This window comes from Artemia franciscana, chromosome 8, assembly GCF_032884065.1.
Source record: "Artemia franciscana chromosome 8, ASM3288406v1, whole genome shotgun sequence".
Lineage (NCBI taxonomy): Eukaryota > Metazoa > Arthropoda > Branchiopoda > Anostraca > Artemiidae > Artemia > Artemia franciscana.
In genome coordinates, this window is record NC_088870.1 from 10,471,738 (window position 1) to 10,490,179 (window position 18,442).

The 18,442-nt window shown below is 35.2% G+C and overlaps 1 protein-coding gene across 2 annotated transcripts in view; it reads left to right on the forward strand.

Moving 5' to 3' along the window:
• The window catches only part of LOC136029966 (uncharacterized), a 102,475-nt gene that overhangs the window by 21,369 nt on the left and 62,664 nt on the right, over window positions 1-18,442 (forward strand). For both annotated transcript variants that reach the window (XM_065708527.1, XM_065708528.1), the window contains exons 3-6: window positions 8,177-8,393; window positions 10,746-10,886; window positions 12,940-13,064; window positions 14,239-14,444. In XM_065708527.1, coding sequence (XP_065564599.1) covers window positions 8,177-8,393; window positions 10,746-10,886; window positions 12,940-13,064; window positions 14,239-14,444 — 689 coding nt within the window. The remainder of the gene's footprint in view (window positions 1-8,176; window positions 8,394-10,745; window positions 10,887-12,939; window positions 13,065-14,238; window positions 14,445-18,442) is intronic.

Here is an 18,442-nt window from a genome sequence, read left to right on the forward strand (position 1 = left end):
AAAAATTGTCAACGCCACCTTGAGTTAGGAAACCTTGTTTGACCAAAAATGCCATACGCTTGCTTTTCCAGGTACTTTAAAATGCTTTTTTAAATTAAAATAGTTCTTGAAAATTAAAATATGCTGCTTAACCATTACTTGCATCATCTTTAAAGAATTGCATTGTCGAATTATCTTATCAATTACTAATTTTGTTTTTAAAATTTTCTACTCTCTTAATGAAGTTGCCAGAAGCTTCACAATAAGTGGCACTATTTGTTTTTAATTCCTATCTCCCATTGTTGATTTGTCGGACTGTGACGCCAATTCATGAAATTGTTAGGGGGTGGGGTCATATTGGAGCTTCAATATCACGGGTATTAAATTTTTTCATTCAATTATCACTTAAAATACCCAAAAAGGGTGTTTTGTATGAACATACCCAAAAAAAGTATTTTTCATCATAAGGGGGGGAGGGGTAAAACTATAGGGGGTGACGACGCCCTCCCCCTATTTGGCACCACTGCCACTGGTGATGGAACTCTTATAAATTTCTCCTTCTTTTTGGCCTAGACATTGATGTCTAGCTAAGCACGCATTAGAATACGAGTGATTTTGACAAGAAAACTATCGACATCGAGACTACAGCCTTCAAAAATAATTTCATCTCGATGAAAATTGCACCATCACATTCTGGATGTCTAAAGACCATTGCGTGGAATCTCTAAATTCTACCTAAAGAAATGCGAAGTTTCAGATATTTCTTATCGTGGGTGCTTATTTATGTACTAATTCCTCTCCTCATGAGTAATAGTATCGAACCAGAGATCATAGAATTTTGAAAGGGTTCTTATTCGGACTAAAATTGGTAGTTGTTGTACCCTTTTTAAGAGCTGACCCTGATCAAATGGCTTCTAGGGCCTATTTCCGCCCTTAGGTTCGTGGTGCCATGTCAAGATGGTGCATCACCTATTTCTCCTTCTTCTGATTAACATTTTAATTATTGTATTGCTAGTATTATCTCCTTACTCGGGTCAAAACCACCCTCAGTTCGCATATAGCATTCATTCAGTGAACATCTTAAACCGGATATACTCTCACAAAGTTTTGATAAAACAAGAATGCATTCGAGGTAAATACTCCTACTTTGCCTTGGACCGTTCATTTAGTGTTCAGCAAGGTTGATTTGCTGTCGAAATTTTTTTTTGGATAGATTCAGATGCCAATATTACGCAAAGCGAGTAATTAAAGGAGTTTTATGTGGTAGTATATTTCTACAGTCTATTTTTTTCTTGGAGTTCAATTACTATTTTGTATAATGGGAGGAAAGAGGAAGAAAGATAAATCTGACGAGTCTTTTCTCACATCCAGTCCTATGGATGTAATCTCATTGAAATTACTAGCTGATAGTTTAAGTCTAGTTTTACACACTTTTAAAGAAAATTCGACTACGTTAAATGAGCTGAATGTTAATTTTAAAGGATTAGAACAAAGGATTCCAAGATCGAAGAATCTATAGTGGAATCGAAATTGGAGGTGGAAGGTATTAAGCCTAAAGTGATCAGCCTCGAGGTAGAAACCAACGATTTGAAGAACCACATTTCTGTGCTGGTTGATGAAAATTGTTTACTGAAATCGCAGTTATCTAGCCTAAGGCATACAATGATGAAGCTGGAAAGTAAAGAAACTGATAAAAATATTCTAGTATGGAACTTGACAGCGATTGATACTGTAAACGCTAAGGCGATTTTCGACAGTATAATTTCGTCATGCCTTGAAATCCATGAGGTACCCAAATACACGATAGCTGATGTTAAACCTGAAAAAAAGCTGATAAAGGTTATCATGGAGACCAGGGAGCTGAAAGTGGTAGTTCTAAAACAGGCTCGAAATCTTCGTGGAAAAAATATCATGGGCAATCAGAATGTTTTTTTATCCGAAGATTCTCCCCCGTCTGTTCGAGAAGTTCGAAAAAAACTTTTAGCTATCCGAACCAGTATTCGTGAAAAAACAGGTTTTGAAACTTGGATTGCGAGATCCATACCACCATCTCTATGTATTCGTCTCCTTAAGAAAGGGCCAGTGGAAATATTTTTGTTTGATGAAATCACGCCAGATATTAGTAGCCTGATTCAAACGCAACAACAGCGAAGGCAGGGAAATGGCCGGGGCAATTCTATGGACTCGATTACATGACTGAATTTTCTTTTTTTTTTCTTCTTCTTTTTTTGTTTAGTGAGTTTGTGGAAGCCCGGTCACTTTTTGTGTTTTGATAAGAAAAAAGTATTGCTTGAATTATTTGTTGAGTTAGTTTGGTCCGATGCAATAGAAATAGTAATAGTGACTTAATGATATAATGGTATCTTCTGCTACAACAAATATTGTGTCTTTTTTATTGTGTTGCTATTTGTTTTCTTGCACCAACAGTATAGTATTAGAACAAACCCATTTACTGTGAGTTTTAGTGCTTTTACTTTTCAGTGGGGGGGGGGCATGGGGGGAGTTCTTAGTTTTTCCTTGTTTCTTTTTTCTTCTCTTTCCCTGTTTTTTCTTATTTATTCTTACCTTGATTTTATTATCATTTTTTATTCATACCTTGATTATATTATTTTTTACTCTTCTTTCCTTATATTTTTTTCTTATACCTGTGGTCTGGTGGGCTTGGTCGTGGGGCGGAACTGCCATCCACCATGAGTAGTGGCCAGGCTGGTATCAACTCTTTGGGGGATCGTTTACTTGATTTACAAAATAATCCTTCAGATATTGAAAATATTATTAATAATTAAATTGGAAATAGAAATCAGATGAATAATGATTCTAATTCGGTTTTAAAAGTAAGTGTGTTTCGCAATTAAATGGTTCTGCTTCCTCTAAACGAGATGATATTTTCTCAGTGTTTCATCTGAACATTCAGGGACTCTGCTCGTCTTTTGATGAGTTGAAACGGATCGTTAGTGATGGAACTCCTGATGTTATAGGATTATGTGAAACTTTCCTGGATTCAAAAAAGGATATCCTTCTAGATATTCCAGGATATAGGATGGAGAGGCTGAATAGGAAACAGATGGCGAGAGGTGGCCTTATGCTTTATATTGCTGATCGTCTTGCATATAATGTCCGAAATGATTTGAGCAGAAATGAGGAAGGGATCTTTGAATCTCTATTTATTGAGATTAAATCAATGCGTAAGTACTTAGTTGTCGGTTTGGTTTATAGGTCCCTCAGTGGATCTAATCCTTCGTTTTTGAAAATTCTGGAAGAAGTTTTGAACTCAGTCCATAAACATCCGTGTGAACTAATCCTTATGGGTGATTTTAACCTCAACCTGCTGGATCAAAATTCTGCTTCAACTATTGATTTTTTGTCAATGATGCTCTCTTCGGGAACTCTACCTTATACCAACCCGAGTTACAGAAACACAAGCGTCTTTTATCGATAATATTTTCTCGTCACTAGATGTTTTAGATAATTTGGTGCTGGTTAGTGATATTTCTGATCATTTTCCCGCTATTTCCCGATATAAGAGTGCTGCTCAAGCGCAGCGTATAGCATCACCATCTAATCTCCCATTTTTCCGTTATGGTGATACTGAGCTAAGTCTACTTAATTCTCGTCTGGCTGATGTACCATGGGGTAGTTTGGTTTCTGATTTAGATTTTAACCACTCTTTTGATTCCTTTTATGATTTAGTTAAAGAAGGAATCCTGGAAATTTGCAATCGGGGTCCAGCGCCCCATACTTCGAAAAGGATAGCACCACTGAATCCATGGATGACTCCAGGTCTCTATAAAAGCTGGAAAAGGAGAAATTATTTGTGGAAGCTTTACAAGGCTTCACCATCTTTAGCTCATCACGAACGATTCAAGGCCTATAGGAATATATTTAATTCTCTGTGTCGGAAGGTCAAGTCTTAGTATTATCATAGGAAATTTTATGAATGTGGGAAGGATGTAAGTAAGACATGGTATTTAATTAATTCAGTTCTTAGACCTACTCTGCCTTCAGTTCCATCAATGCTGAAAATCGATGGTAAAACCGTCCAAGGAGATGTAGATGTTCAGCTAGAGCTTACCTCTTATTTTGCTAATATAGGAAAGGTAACTGCTTCCTCTGCAAGCTCAGCAACTTCTCGGTGCGATTTCAGAGCCTTTCTTGGACCCTCATGTTTGAAGTCGATGGTCTTGAATTCTGTTTCTGAATTTGAGGTAGCTCGTATCGTGAATACTCTTAAAGGATCATCCTCTTCAGGACCAGACAAAATTCCTACAAGGGTTATCCGTGCCATTCTGCCTGCTATTCTGTCACCACTGACTAAGCTCGTCAATCTGTCTTTCGAGAAAGGTATTTTCCCTGAATCTCTCAAGCGAGCTAAGGTTATAGTACTCTATAAAGGTGGTTCTCGGAGTGATGCTGCTAATTATAGGCCAATTTCTCTCCTATCTGTTTTCAGCAAAATTTTTGAGAAGGCTATGCTATCCAGGCTTATTAGTTTTCTGGATGCAAAGGATATTTTGCATGATTTCCAGTTTGGATTCCGAGCAAGTCACTCTACGGAGCATGCTTGCGCAGCTTTATCGAATTTCATTCATTTGGCAATAGATTCTGGTCATATCCCGGCAGCTTTATTTTTGGATGTTCGTAAAGCTTTTGATTCCTTGACTCATCGGATTCTTCTTTGGAAACTATCACATATTGGTATAAGATCTAATGCTTATTCTTAGTTTTATTCATACCTTTCTGGTAGGCTTATTTCAATTGATCCGCTTTTCCGGAGCCCTTCTGAAATATATTATGGCGTCCCGCAGGGATCTGTTCTTGGTCCCATTTTATTCTTGATTTATGTTAATGATCTGATTCCAGCTGTAAAAAACACCAGGCCTCTGGCATGTTGCAAGCTGTGTTAGCCTAATGCTCAGTCGTGTTCCAATACTTCTTCTAATGAAGATTTTCTTGTTGCTTTTGCTGATGATACCACTCTTGGGACCCTTGGGAAGACGGAATGTGATATCAAGTCTACCCTTGTGGCATTATTTGAGAGAGTTATGTCATGGTTTAATGCCAATTACTTGGTCTTGAATGTTGGTAAATCACATTTTCTTATTTTTTCTCGAATTGGTGTAGCTTTCCCTCAGCTTACAAACCTTCAGGTGTCACAAGGCTCCTTGTGTAGACCAGAGAATCGGGTGGTCCGGTTTCTTGGTATCCTGCTTGATGAGAACCTTTCATTCAGAAACCATGTAGCCATGATTAGGGTTAAGGTCTCACGGAGTTTGGGTATCATTCGAAAACTTAGATATACATTTCCTGGATCTATTCTGAAACTTCTTTTTTTCTGTCTTGTCCAGTCATATGTTTCTTATTGCCCCATTGTATGGATGTCTACTTTTCCGTCTACGCTGCGGTCACTTTCCGTCATGTATAATAAAGCACGGCGTCTGGTTATGGACACCAACCGTTCTTCACCAACACAGCTCTTAAGTATACGGTCTATTTACATTATTTCTTGTGCTTCTTTTGTCTTTGATCAACTTCACGGCAATCTTCCAAAATCTCTTCGGAAAACTCCTATGTTTATTTCTGATTCAGCTCCATATAGCCTTCGTTCTTCAAATAATATCCACATTCCGCCTACCCCTACTGTTCGATCAGATTTCAATCCCCACATTGCTTGTCAACAGGTCTGGAATTCACTACCTTCTTCAGTGCAGAAATGCCACTCGTTTTGGACTTTAAAAAGGATTCTTAAGGATCATTTAATAAAGAATCAAATAGATTAATTTTTTTTCTCTCTCTTCTGAGGAGTTGATGGCCCCTGTGTTTTGTTAGTGGTGTGTGATTTTCCTCTCTGCACTTTGCTCCCAGGCCTCAGGTATGTTCTGTATGTTTTTTTTTCCCTTCTAGTTGTTGCTTATATTGTATCCCCCATAAATATGTTGCCTGTAAACTGCTATATGTGATTGCCTATATTGAATTTATTGCTTGTATAATATTTTTTTTCTTATCCCCCTTGTATCCCTGGCCATGGAGCCTTTCAAGGGGAATTATGTGTATTGTAATTCGATTTTGAATTGTATTTTGTATTGTCTTCAATTTAATATTAATAAACTTCTCTCTCCCCCCCTCTCTCCCTCTCTCTCTCTCTCTCTCTCTCTCTCTCTCTCTCTCTCCTTATTGTTTTTTTTTACTCAATAAGATAAGGATCTCTACAAAATCAATCGAAGATGAATTATCTCCAAAAGACAGATTTTTTTCTACTGCATAATGGTGCCTTTTCAATACTCTTTTCGCCGTCGGACCCATTTCCCTCTAAAATTGATCGACTGATATTTTCGGCCAATACATTTCCTTTTTTGAATGTATTTTCTTTTAAATTTCTATCTTTAAACCTGGAAAAGAGGATGGGGAGTTTAAGTATTTTCTCAATTGACATCCTTTGTCAAGTTTTTAGCTGCTGTTCTGTTATCATTAATTACGAATATCGAAGCCAGCCCCTACATATAATTTCTCTCTTTAAATCCGGAGGAGGGCCCAAGTATTTTTTCAAGTACCGTCCCTTATGTAAATAACGTTTTAATAATTGTTCTGTTATTATTGTATCGTTTTGCATATCGAAGCCACCTACATTGGTCAGCATATCATCCAGTGCCTATAATAAAAAAAGCTTGTTACAAAAATTTGCTTCTCGATGCTTTAAGAATGCATGATCTAACAGAACAGGGCTATGAAAAGTTTACATTTTTCTCAGTGCGCCGAGAAAGGAATTAATTCTGGATAACTTATTCACATTCGCTTCTAACAATAGAGCTTCCTGTTCAAAGGTTTTGAAAGGTAGCTGGTAAATATTACACTTGCAAACTGCCTCTTTTCAAACAGTTCGTGGTAGTGAACTGCAAGTAAGGAGGGACACGGCTCAATAGTAACCGAAACTCTAAAAAAGAAAAATTTTGATATAAATAAACCTATAAAAAAATCGACTTATTATGCTGATTCCAAATGTATAAGATTCATTAAGCTTAGTGTTACCCGTAAAAGGTCACGGGTCTAAGAGAATTAGCCTGATTTTTGAAAAGGGGGGAAATGCCCCCTAAAAGCCAAAGAATCTTAATACACTAAAAGTCAAAGAACCTTATCGTGGTCTTTACGCTGAAGTTTGACTGTTTGTCCCAGTTTTTTAAGAACGACTCATGAAACACAAGGGCCGTTTAATTCTTATAGGAAGTTTTTTTTTTAAGTGCTAAAAATTTCAGTGTGAAGAGCAAGATATTGAGAAGGGGCAATCCGTATGCGGAATAATTTATGTTCGTATTGAGTTTTAATGTCGCTCCTTACTTCCAGTAAAATTTTTTTGTTTATTTAATTTCTCTATAAAAGGCTCTCAGTTAATGACACGTTGTACTTACGAGTTATACTACTTTTACTTGGCTTGCGGGTTCAAGCGACTTTTTGGTCAATCCGATATTTAATTTAGTTTGTGCTAGTGCAACTATCTGAGATTATGAATTGGGTGCTAAACCTGGCCTGACACTCTAGGCAGGTGGGCCACCCCTATTAGGCTTTGGACTGGACACGTTTTTGCCCTCGTTTCCAGCGCGAAATTACTGTTTTTACGCGAAATTATATCTGATAATGTACGCTTTTCTGTTACGATAAATCAATCTAATCACAGATTCCTCTACGGCACAATAGACTGTCTGCTTGTTCTCACTGTGAGCATCAACATTTTGACTGAATCTGACCTGATGTTAACCGTAAAAGAGTAAAACGAATAAGGCATTAGACTTTACAGTCCCTACCGGAGGTGCTGATCTCTGTTTCTTGGCTTTTCGGCCAGGAAGTGCAGTGGGGGGCTGGGGGCCAACCATCCTGTGCTTTCGCACACCCTTCTTATTTAACTTCCCCAGATTTCTCCAGGTATCCATTTAGTGCTGGGTCGACTCTGGCTGAGCTTACAGAGTCACGCCACTGACCCCCATCCCAAACTAAATAATTGGGTACACTAGGATTCGAACCCACGCCCTCTCAGACAATGGGTCGTGAATCCAGCGCACCAATCTAATGTTAACCGTGCTTGGAAACAAAACAAAGATAGAAAACAAACAACAATATACGGCACCAGTTTCATTTAAGGCTTACTTTTTTTCATAAATTATGTGCATTTTTTTTAAATCGGATACTAAATGTTTTTTTTTTCTTGTAGGGCGAAGAATATAAAGATTGGCGCCTAGATGACACATTTCTTCACAGAAATGGTTTGCTGTACCCGATTTTCTCTAAGACCGACAAAGAACAGCACATTGCATGTAACATATGCAATACTTTTGTAACTGGGTTTGTAGTTCTGCAAAGTCATAGGAAAGGCCAAAAACACGCAAAAAACCTACTTGGTGGACCCAACGTGGATACTAACCTGAAAGGTCTCTCTCTACCTCTACCTCTCTCTCGCTCTCCGCCTCTCTCTCTCTCTCTGCCTCTCTCTCTCCCCTCTCTCTCTCTCTTCTTTCTGAAGCGTGAAATTGTACCATTAATCGATGGTTTCAAAGAATAGTTTAGCAAAAGACATAGGAAGTAAATAAGAATTCACCCCAGACCCCTTCAAGACGAGAAATATACCAAAAATCTCAAACTGTTAACATTTAAAAAAAAGAATAAAAAAATGTTAATGTCAAAAAAAGCCATTGCATTTTTTTTAGTGGTCTTGAAATTGTGTGTATACTTAACTTGTTTTGGGCACTTAGGTCTTATAGCCACCACACTCAAGAAGTGAAGCTAGGTTTAATCCTAATAGAATATACCTAAATATGACGAAAATATAATACTTTAGTAACAAAATCATGTAAACTACAGCAGAGAATTATGGAAATCAGGCCGCACAGAACACCTTATTTTAAATGGTATTTAAATGGTTTCTAATCTAACCTAACCAAAATACCAACGCTACAAAACAGAATATTCAACCAAAATATACCTACATTGTAGTTTATCTCCCCCACGCTAAGCTGATTATCACCGAGTGCATACTGAAAAACAGAAAGAAACTGGTACTACTCAGACAAAGAACTAGTGTGGTAACTATAAGACACAAATACCCTGTTTTGTAATTGTTATTATTGTAATTATTATTATTAATATGTATAACATTACTATATAATTATTATTTTGCAATTGTTACGAATTCACTGGGATTAACAACAAGAATGGGACGAGGAGAATAAAAGTTATGATGAAAGTGAAAAAATACAAATGGCAAATGAGTTATAAATCTGTATATATCACAAAGCTTTCATTTCCGTGAAGCCTAGATGAATAGGTGTTTTTTTTTTAATTTATTATATTAGTAAATATTTTGGCAGAGCTCAGCTGAACATCCATTCGGCATGATTTTCCGATCACTGACACTTATATTATATTATTCAAGCCTTTATTAATTAAAAAAAAATTTTGTAATGGAAGCAAAGAACGAAATTGGAACTTAAAGCAAGCAAAGGTTGTTGCTGTACAGCGTATGCTACATAGATCTATAAAATTGCAGTGATTTTTATCGTAGAAAATAATGTATTCTTGAGAATTGTAATATGATTTGAACCCGCTTAATTTTGCGCAATTTTGTTACTGTCACTTTGCTAATAAATCTGAAGCGAGGGTGCATCTGACCCCTGGATTTTTTTTTAATCCTCCTAGATTTGGAAAAATACCTTTTAGGAAAACGCCCCTTTTCGGGATATCCATTTGAAAATTAAATAAGCCACAAGTTTACTCCCCCCCCATCCCTAGATATTGGGAAACATATTCCTTCTCCTTAATTTTTTTTGAATTGACGCCTATGGTCTGGGTAGTCTTGGGATGTTTAATACTCCTTAGAAATTGATATCTTCGTTAGAAAATAGAATTCATATCTTCATGTTAGCAGAAATAGCAGAGTTTCTAGAGATTCAAGTATTGCTTTTAGTGCTTGATTTTCAGCGATGCTATAATGCAATTCCGAAGTTAAAAAATAATATTCTGGATTACTGATAATGCGGTTAGTGAGGCGTCTGAGTTTCTTATAAAATAGTCCGTCATTTTTGTCTGCTACTACTATTAACGAATCAGTGCGGCTCCAAGCAACCTGAGGACAACACAATCTACGCACTCTCCTCCTCCATCCCAGTCAATTCAAAGCCTCCCTCTGCACACCCTCCAAAGGAGTTCAATTTTCTCTTAAATCCTTCATCAAGACCTCCTCTCAGCCCATTCGGGGACGACCTGCTTTTTAGTTGGCTCTAGATGGTTGGTCAGAAAGGATGATCTTTGACAATCATCCGCATAACGTGTTGTCGTCTTTCATCTGCAGAACGTGTCTTAGCCATCAGAACCGTTTCTACCATTATAGCCCTAGAAAGTGGGATAGAATTATATTTTTCGTGCAGCTTACTGTTTGAAATTCAGTCTAACAAACGGGCACCCAAAACTATCCGTAGACAATTCCTCTGGAAAACATCTAATAAATCCTCCTCCTTCTTTTGGAGTGCCCACGTTTCAGAGACATACTTGGGCAATGTCATCACTGTAGCTTCCAATATTCTAATCTTGGTTCGTAGAATTATCTTCCTATTCTTCGAAACTTTTTTCAGCTGTGAAAAAGCACTTTGGGCCTTGGCTATTCTACTTTTAATATCTTCGCTGCATCCATCATTTTTACTAATTATACTACCCACGTTTACTACCCTCAAATTTTTATATGCTGCTTTTTTGGCTAAATTTTGCCTCAAACATTCTAATATTTTCAGCTCGCCTTGACATGGACTACGAATTTCCTACCACAAAAAAGCCGGCAGAAGAAATTGTCGAAACTGTGCCCGAACCCGAGGTACAAGAAATTGCACTTGATCCTACGGACTTGTATGAAATGAACCAGCATGTCTTTGTTGGTGAGTCAATTACTACTGGTCTGCAAATAGCCAATCTTTACTTCAAATGAAAAAAAAAACAATAAAGAAAAAATAAAGAACAAAAAAATAGGACATGAATGTTACCCATGCAAAAAAAAAAATTCGTTTTCCTTGTTTTTCAAGGTGGAGGGCTGTAACTTTCCTGTCTGAGTTTCTCGACCATGACGATTCCAATGTGCAGTTTTCACTTGTATCCAACATAATTTTTGAGGGTTTTCAGGTTGTCCTGTGAAATTACCTTAAATTTATTTTTGTAATTTTACATTTTACTTTTTTTAATTTTATTTTTTGTTAACATTTTGAATTTTTTACTTGTAAATTTTTACCGTTAAAATTAATCAAAAGTATTGTTACCATATCTGGATCAGCTCCAAAAGGCAATTTTTTCTTCCTTGACAGTTTTTTCAAAAAATTATTTTAAATTTTTGGTCGCCAAGGGCTGTGGTTTGTTTTTACTAGATTACGGCTATTGCTACGACCATGATAATTGGTAATGTCGGTAACTTCTGGAAAAAACCACACGACGCTATGCAACGGGTGTAATTCCTAAACACTATTTTGTTGGATATGGCTAACAGTTACCACTCCTGAATTGGATTCTATTTTGAGTAATATTCGATTTTATTCAGGGAAAAGAGTTTTTTTAGGCATGTTTTTACTCTTAGTTATTATGGGCCGGGATTTGCACTTTATTAGGTAATCATGATGTGTGAATTTATGCCGTATTAGTACAACCTCATTATTTTTGTTACTTTTCCATTTGTTTCTTATGATGAATGATATGAGAAAAAAAACACAAATGAATGAAATACTAGGATTTTACCTCCTCATCCATAGCAAAACCGGAAGACTCCTGGCGGCAAAATATAAGAAATAGTCCCTCAAAATATAAGAAATATAAGAACAGGGGCTGCACAGGGACCCGTGCAGTCCCTGTGCTTCTGTTCTGAATGCCTCTGAATAGTACTTTTTGTCACATTCCCAATTGAAAAGGCACTTAAAGTCACTTCTCTTGCGCATTTCGACCCCCCGTATTTATGTTTATGGGTTATATATTTGCTTTTATGTTTTGTTTTTCTTGAATTTGTAGTGACACTTCTCTGGAAGAAGGGCGTTAAAATGAAAAGCTTGAAATTGATTTTCACATATGAAATCTTTCACGATCGGTAAATGTATTTGTGTACTGAAGATTCTTATTTAATTCAATTATTATTAATTAATTAATTCAATTATTATTAATTAATTGAGTATATTAATTATAAGATTATTATTTAATTCTTATTAGTTAACTGTTGTTACCCTCTGTATGAAAATCTTTTCATGGCTACGTCCTATGAAATAAATTAAGATATTATCGAAACAGAACAATAGATGCTTTTTTATTTTTTTATTCATTCAAAGGAGGGGGCTTTTTTGACATGTCTCAGGAGACATCCGATGTTTATAGTTATGGATTTTTACATATTCTTTGCTCAATCGTAAGGAATCAAGGATATTTTGCTGAAATTAGAAGTGTGAGAAGAAATTAGTTATTAAATACTAAGTTTTTTAAGCTAATTTGACTAAATTTCTACTTGAGTCCATGCTGAGAGGAAGAAATCATGGTATTTTTAGGGCAAATTACATCTGGTCTCCTAGGGCACAGGGCCTTGGTCTATAGGGCAAATGGTTTCCCTTATCGGAAGGCTGTATTTTCCTCTCCCTCCAACTTTTGCAAATGCCAATAGTCGATAAATTGACTATATAGGACCAAAATTAATTTTCAGATTAAAAAAAAAAACAAAAACAGCTGAGATGCATAGGCTACTTTGATTGGCCAAAAGATCAAAGGAAAGAAACATTCTATGCCTAGTTTAACAAATGTGGGTTGTAAACTTTGCCGGCTTAGTTTTTTCTGTTATTATTACTATTTTTTAACGTCCTGTCATGCTTGACAAATCATATGTATATATAAAACGCGTTTTTTTTTTTTTTTTTTTTTTTTTTTGTAGATAGGATGTTTATTTGTGTTTAGTATATGCTTCCTTTTCAGGTCTCGAGTATGTAATTGATGTCAAGGACAAAGATTTTGTTAACTGTGTTTTGTGCGAAAAATCTGGAAATTTTAAGTCGATGGTTTGTCATATCAAAGGAATAGGCCACAGGATAAAGTTTTTGGTAAATCTTTGTCTCTCCTTCCTTCTCTCTCTATTCCTCCCCTCTTCTCTCATTTCCTCCTCTGTCACTCTCCTCCTTTCTCCCTTATATCGCTCCCTCTCTTCCAAATTTGTCTCCCTTTATCTTTCCTTCCCCCTTAATATCTCTCTCACTCTCCCACTCTCTCTCCCATTTTCCTCTTTATTTCCTAAGAAACATTCTTTTAAGCCGGTCTGTGAAAAGTAGTACAGTTATCAAATAATTGTTGCACCTATTAAAGTTTTCTCCTCAAATTATACAGGTTAATTTCTTAAACCACACTGCTTTTCCATTTACGAGAATTTAATAGAAAAAAACGGTTTTAATTTAAATAAAGCAGTGACAACGAACTAAAAGCAAAAGCAGCAACAAAACATTAATTAATAAAAAAAATTCCAAATGCTTCAACTCCACATCTGGAAGCCTTTATCAAGGGGGAAATAGGGACTGGAAACGAAAACTTTTTTTCCCGTTGATAAATCCTGAATATTCGGAGCTTTTATATTATTTAATGTTTAAAATGCATTAATGCATTTAAATGTCAAAACACCAACTTTGCTCTCATGCTCTTGTCGTTCAAATTTCAGTTGACCTGTTTTGTTAAATAGCATTAAACAAGACAACTAATTAAGCGGTTGCTGCATACGAATTCGATTAAGCCAGGCTCGAACTTTTAAGAATAGTAATGGCGTGACTGCTATTCACTCACCCTTGTAGAGTGGATACCATCGAAGCAAATTTGTCAACAAACAAATTGGGTGTTTCAACTCCTTCCTCTTACGCTCATGCTTGTTAGGCTTTCAGTAGATACTAATTTCAGTCAGCAGGCGATTTATGAAAATTTTTTAGGAGGGCTGGGAAGGGGAAACGTATTTTATCAAAGCCGTGATCTGCTTGGTCGATTTTTAGCACTAGAAAATGGTAATCTGCCAATTTTCAAAAAAATTTATGTGTCGTTTTCAAGAAAAAAATCAATATATATATATATATATATATATATATATATATATATATATATATATATATATATATATATATATATATTTATGTTGTCGTTTTCAAGAAAAAATTCAGCAATATATATACAATTCTTGCTCCTTGAATAATATAGACGATCTCTGCCTTTTTCGAATATGAATATTCGCTCTTTTTTTAGGAGAGACATTATCCAGACGTTGTAAGAAAGTTTCAGAAGAAAGATTTCAATTATTGGACACCACAAGTCTACCAAGTTCTTGAGTTAGTAGTGATCGTAATTGAAAAAAAACTAGGGCGTAAACAACCCATTGTTATCACTAAGAATACCTACGACAGGGAAAAGTTGGCTTTGACAAAAAAGATTAAAGAAGAAGAGAATGTCGTGTAAGTATTTCTCTCAGAAGTAATATTGAATTAATATTTAAATATATATTTAATTTTTATTTAATTAAATTTTTATTTAATTTATTGATTTATTTTATTTATTGGTTTATTTATTTATAATTTAATCTTTATTAATCTCAAATTTAATGCAAATGAACTACAAACCTGGAATGGTTTGTTAACCAACGCCTTAATACAGATTTAGGAATTAATTAGTAGATGGTGGTATTGGGACCGTATAGTCTGTATGGGTGACGGCAGGCTCCCCCATGATGTCAGGGGCTGCCCCCCGGCATTAGAAGGCGGGGACAGGGGTAAAAATTGACGTCTGGCCAGTCCCTAGAAAAAAAAATGCTTATTCTGGCGGTAACGTCTTTGGAAGACTTTTGGCCGCTAGTTCTTCAGAGGCCATCGTGCAGAAGCTCTCTTGTCGTCAAATGCGCCAGCCGGCGTGGAAGGAATCAAGGAAGTAAGTAATATGCAATGTAGTGACTCTTAAAATATGGATAATTTTATTTAGTAAAAAAAAAGTAAAGAATATGGCACTAGACTTTCCAGTCCTTACCGGTGGTGCTCATTTCCGTTTCATGGCTCTCCAGCCAGGAGGTACAATGGGGAGGCTGGGAGCCAGCTATCCTGTGCTTTCGAACACCCTTCATGATTCTGTAGAAGTTAATAATCTAAAGATTCTTGTTAACCGTATTCACAAAAAAAAATTACTGCAAAATACGTAGTTTGTTCTCTATTGTCCTAACTGTTCATTCGTTCTCATCTAGATAGAAAAATTTAGTTTATTTTCAACATTATAAACTTTTCTAGAACCTATAATGCACTTGATATAAAGATCCATCCGAAGCCAGTATTTATTTTCGACTTGTTATGCATATATTTTCCATCCATAAGTATTTGTATTTATTTTTCTCTATTTTAATTTGTTTTTTTCTATATAAAAAGCTCGCTAGCATAAGACTGTCCATTACATTTCCATCCACTTATTTACAATATTCTTAAAAATCCCTCACCAACTAAAATTCCGCACAAAGTAAGATATAAATGAAGACAAGTATTGGTCAGCCGAATGAAGAGGTAACATGCTTAGTCTTTGAATACCAGCCGACTTCACGCGTAAATCTTACACCTAATCAGGGAAAATATCTCGGTGAGTTTCAGACGACAGATGTCTCTTTTATTTCGTTCGCGTGCAGTTTCCGGTGCTAAGTTAAAGCTTCACATTGGGTATGTAAAGCTTCACATTGGGTATTCAAAAATTGTTGCTAACAGGAGTAAATATAACCGTAAAACACCAGTGAAACTCGACCTACTGCGACCACTCTGTCTTGTTTTTATCTATTTTGTTTCAAATTTTCCTCAAGAAAGATGTCCAAGCTCTCTGCTCAGTGTACTTTAGGTATTTGAGATTTTTACTCTATTTGCTACCTAAACTCTCTATTTACTCTCTAAAACTACTCTAAACTACTAAACTCTCTAAACTACTCTATTTGCTATTACTCTATGGTATAAGAATAGAAAAAATGTGCAGAATTATTATGCTCCAGATATAACGGCAAAACTGGCCCTGTTAGAATTGCTACCCGAGTGTGCTATTTCAAAGTTTCAGCCATTTCATGGTCTTATCCGATGTTTAAGGCTTAACTGATTGGTAGGGGTTTAAATTATTAATTTTCTTCGTATCCGTTGGAAAACCAAGTAAAAGGTCACATTGTTTGCCATTTTTGTGAGAAGTAAGAGGTCTAAAGATTTGCTATTTTTATGATTTTTTTTTTGAAAAAAAAAATATTTTCGTCAAGCTTAGGCTTAACTGATTGACACGGAGTTAAATTTCAATTTTGTTTGCGTTTGTTGAAAAACCAAGTAAAAGGCTCCATCGTTTGCAATTTTTGTGAGAAATAAGAGGTCTTATTATTTGCTATTTAGATTATTTTTTTTTGAAAAAAAACTTTTTCGTCAAGCCTAGGCATAATTGATAGACAGGGAGTTTAAATTTTCAATTTTCTTCGTCTTCGTTGAAAAATCAAGTAAAAGGTTCCATTGTTTGCAATTTTTGTGAGCAGTAAAAGGTCTTATTGTTTGCTATTTTTGTGTTGTTTTTTTTTAAGCCTATTTTTGCCAAGCTTAGGATTAGCTGATTGACAGGGAGTTTAAATTTTCAGTTTTCTTCGTCTTCGTTGAAAAACTAAGCAAAAGGTCCCATTGTTTCCTATTTTTGTGAGAAGTTAGATGTCTTATTGTTTCCTATTTTGGGTTGTTGTGTCCCATTGGGCAAGTATATTTCGTATTTTCCCTAGTATGACTGCACATAATAAACCTTAATTTTTTGGTAGGAATTGTGAATCGACAGAATGCGGCAAACGCAATTCTTTATTTAATTTTTTTATTACGTTATCATAAAAAAATCAAAGCAATTCCCAAATAAAATATTATTTGTCTTTTAAAAATCTTAAAAAACCGAATTCGTATATTTTAAATAGCAAATTTTGTTTAGAAATAAGTTTAGTTCTGTTTTATTCTTAGAAAAAATCTTTGTGTTGTTTTAATTCGATCGAATCTTGTTGCCAACATTTTGTATTAATTATTGTATGCATTAAGGTGGTAGAGGGAATTGATCGTTATAAGTCGCCACTAAGTCTACTTAAAAACAAGGAGAAGCCGGCTTTGACTAAATAAGTAATATGAGAAGAGAATTTCTATTAAACATTTTACTTCTGTAAGTAATAGTTCCTAGCAATAGGTTGTCTAATAGGTTTGTGTATTTCTTTAATTTGTTATTTTCATTTCTTTGGTTTTCCTTTTATTTCTTGTTTTGTTATTATTGCAGTAAGTTTTCTCTTTATACGACAAGCATTGTGCTTAACATTATTTGTATTAATAAATTAATACATAATACTAATATGTTGTCCAATGCCCATATTTACTTTGGCTTGATCTATACATATATTTCCATTCCTAAGTAGTTGCATTTATTATTCTTTATATGTTTCTCTATTTTAGCCTTTATACTTCATTAAATTCTTATTTCATTATTTTTTTTACAAATCATCATATTTTAAAACAAATCACACAAAGCTTAAAAAGACTCATCAAAAATTCGTTTATATACACTTTTCAATATAAAAATGCCCCCCCCCCCGAAAAAGGGGCGTCAAACCATCAACCCCCCCCCCCCTAAATACGGCCTTGATTATGAACTTGAAATAATTAATTTCCTAAAAACTTGGAGATCTGCACTATCCTTAATAATTTTTAGTTTATCGCTGATTGCTGCTAAGCTGCAAATTCTCTATTCTTTGCCGAATTCGCGCAGATCGAGAACTGGTCAAAAATCGAGATCTGAGAGCGAATTTCTCAAAAATTGGTCCCGAGTAAAAACGCTATTAAATATCATGACTGCTCCACAATCCAGTTTATAAAATAAGATCAGCTTATTTTTGTCTCTTGGGCCATCAATGACACTAAAAACAAATAAACAGGATAGGATAATTATAATAGGATATATAATTATCTGTTAAAAAATTTAAACAACTAACTTTGATCAGTATTGTATTGTTTCCGATTAACGAATTAAATTATTCTTATTTCCTGTACAGAGTTACTTAATTTACTTAATTGATTTACTTAATTAATTAATTAACTTACTTACTTAATTTAATTTAATTTACTTAATTTACCTCAAAACGGAGCCATTTATTGACATATTTCTATCAGATGCTTGGTTGGGTTTGAAAAATCTTTTTTTTTTTACAGTATCATCGGATTTCAAAACAAATTGCAAATAACATAAATCATAAGCTAACTTTGAAGAGTAATGTATTATGTCGAATTAACGATGCTTCTTCACCACTAAGGTGTTTGCTTCAGCCCTGCAATTTTGCCCTCCAGTCGTGTTCAAACTCGAAGTCTCGTATTACCAAGCTGAGATCAAACCCACTTGCCTCCACAAGACTATTCCCAGTAACAAATCTAGTTTTGAAAAAAGTTTA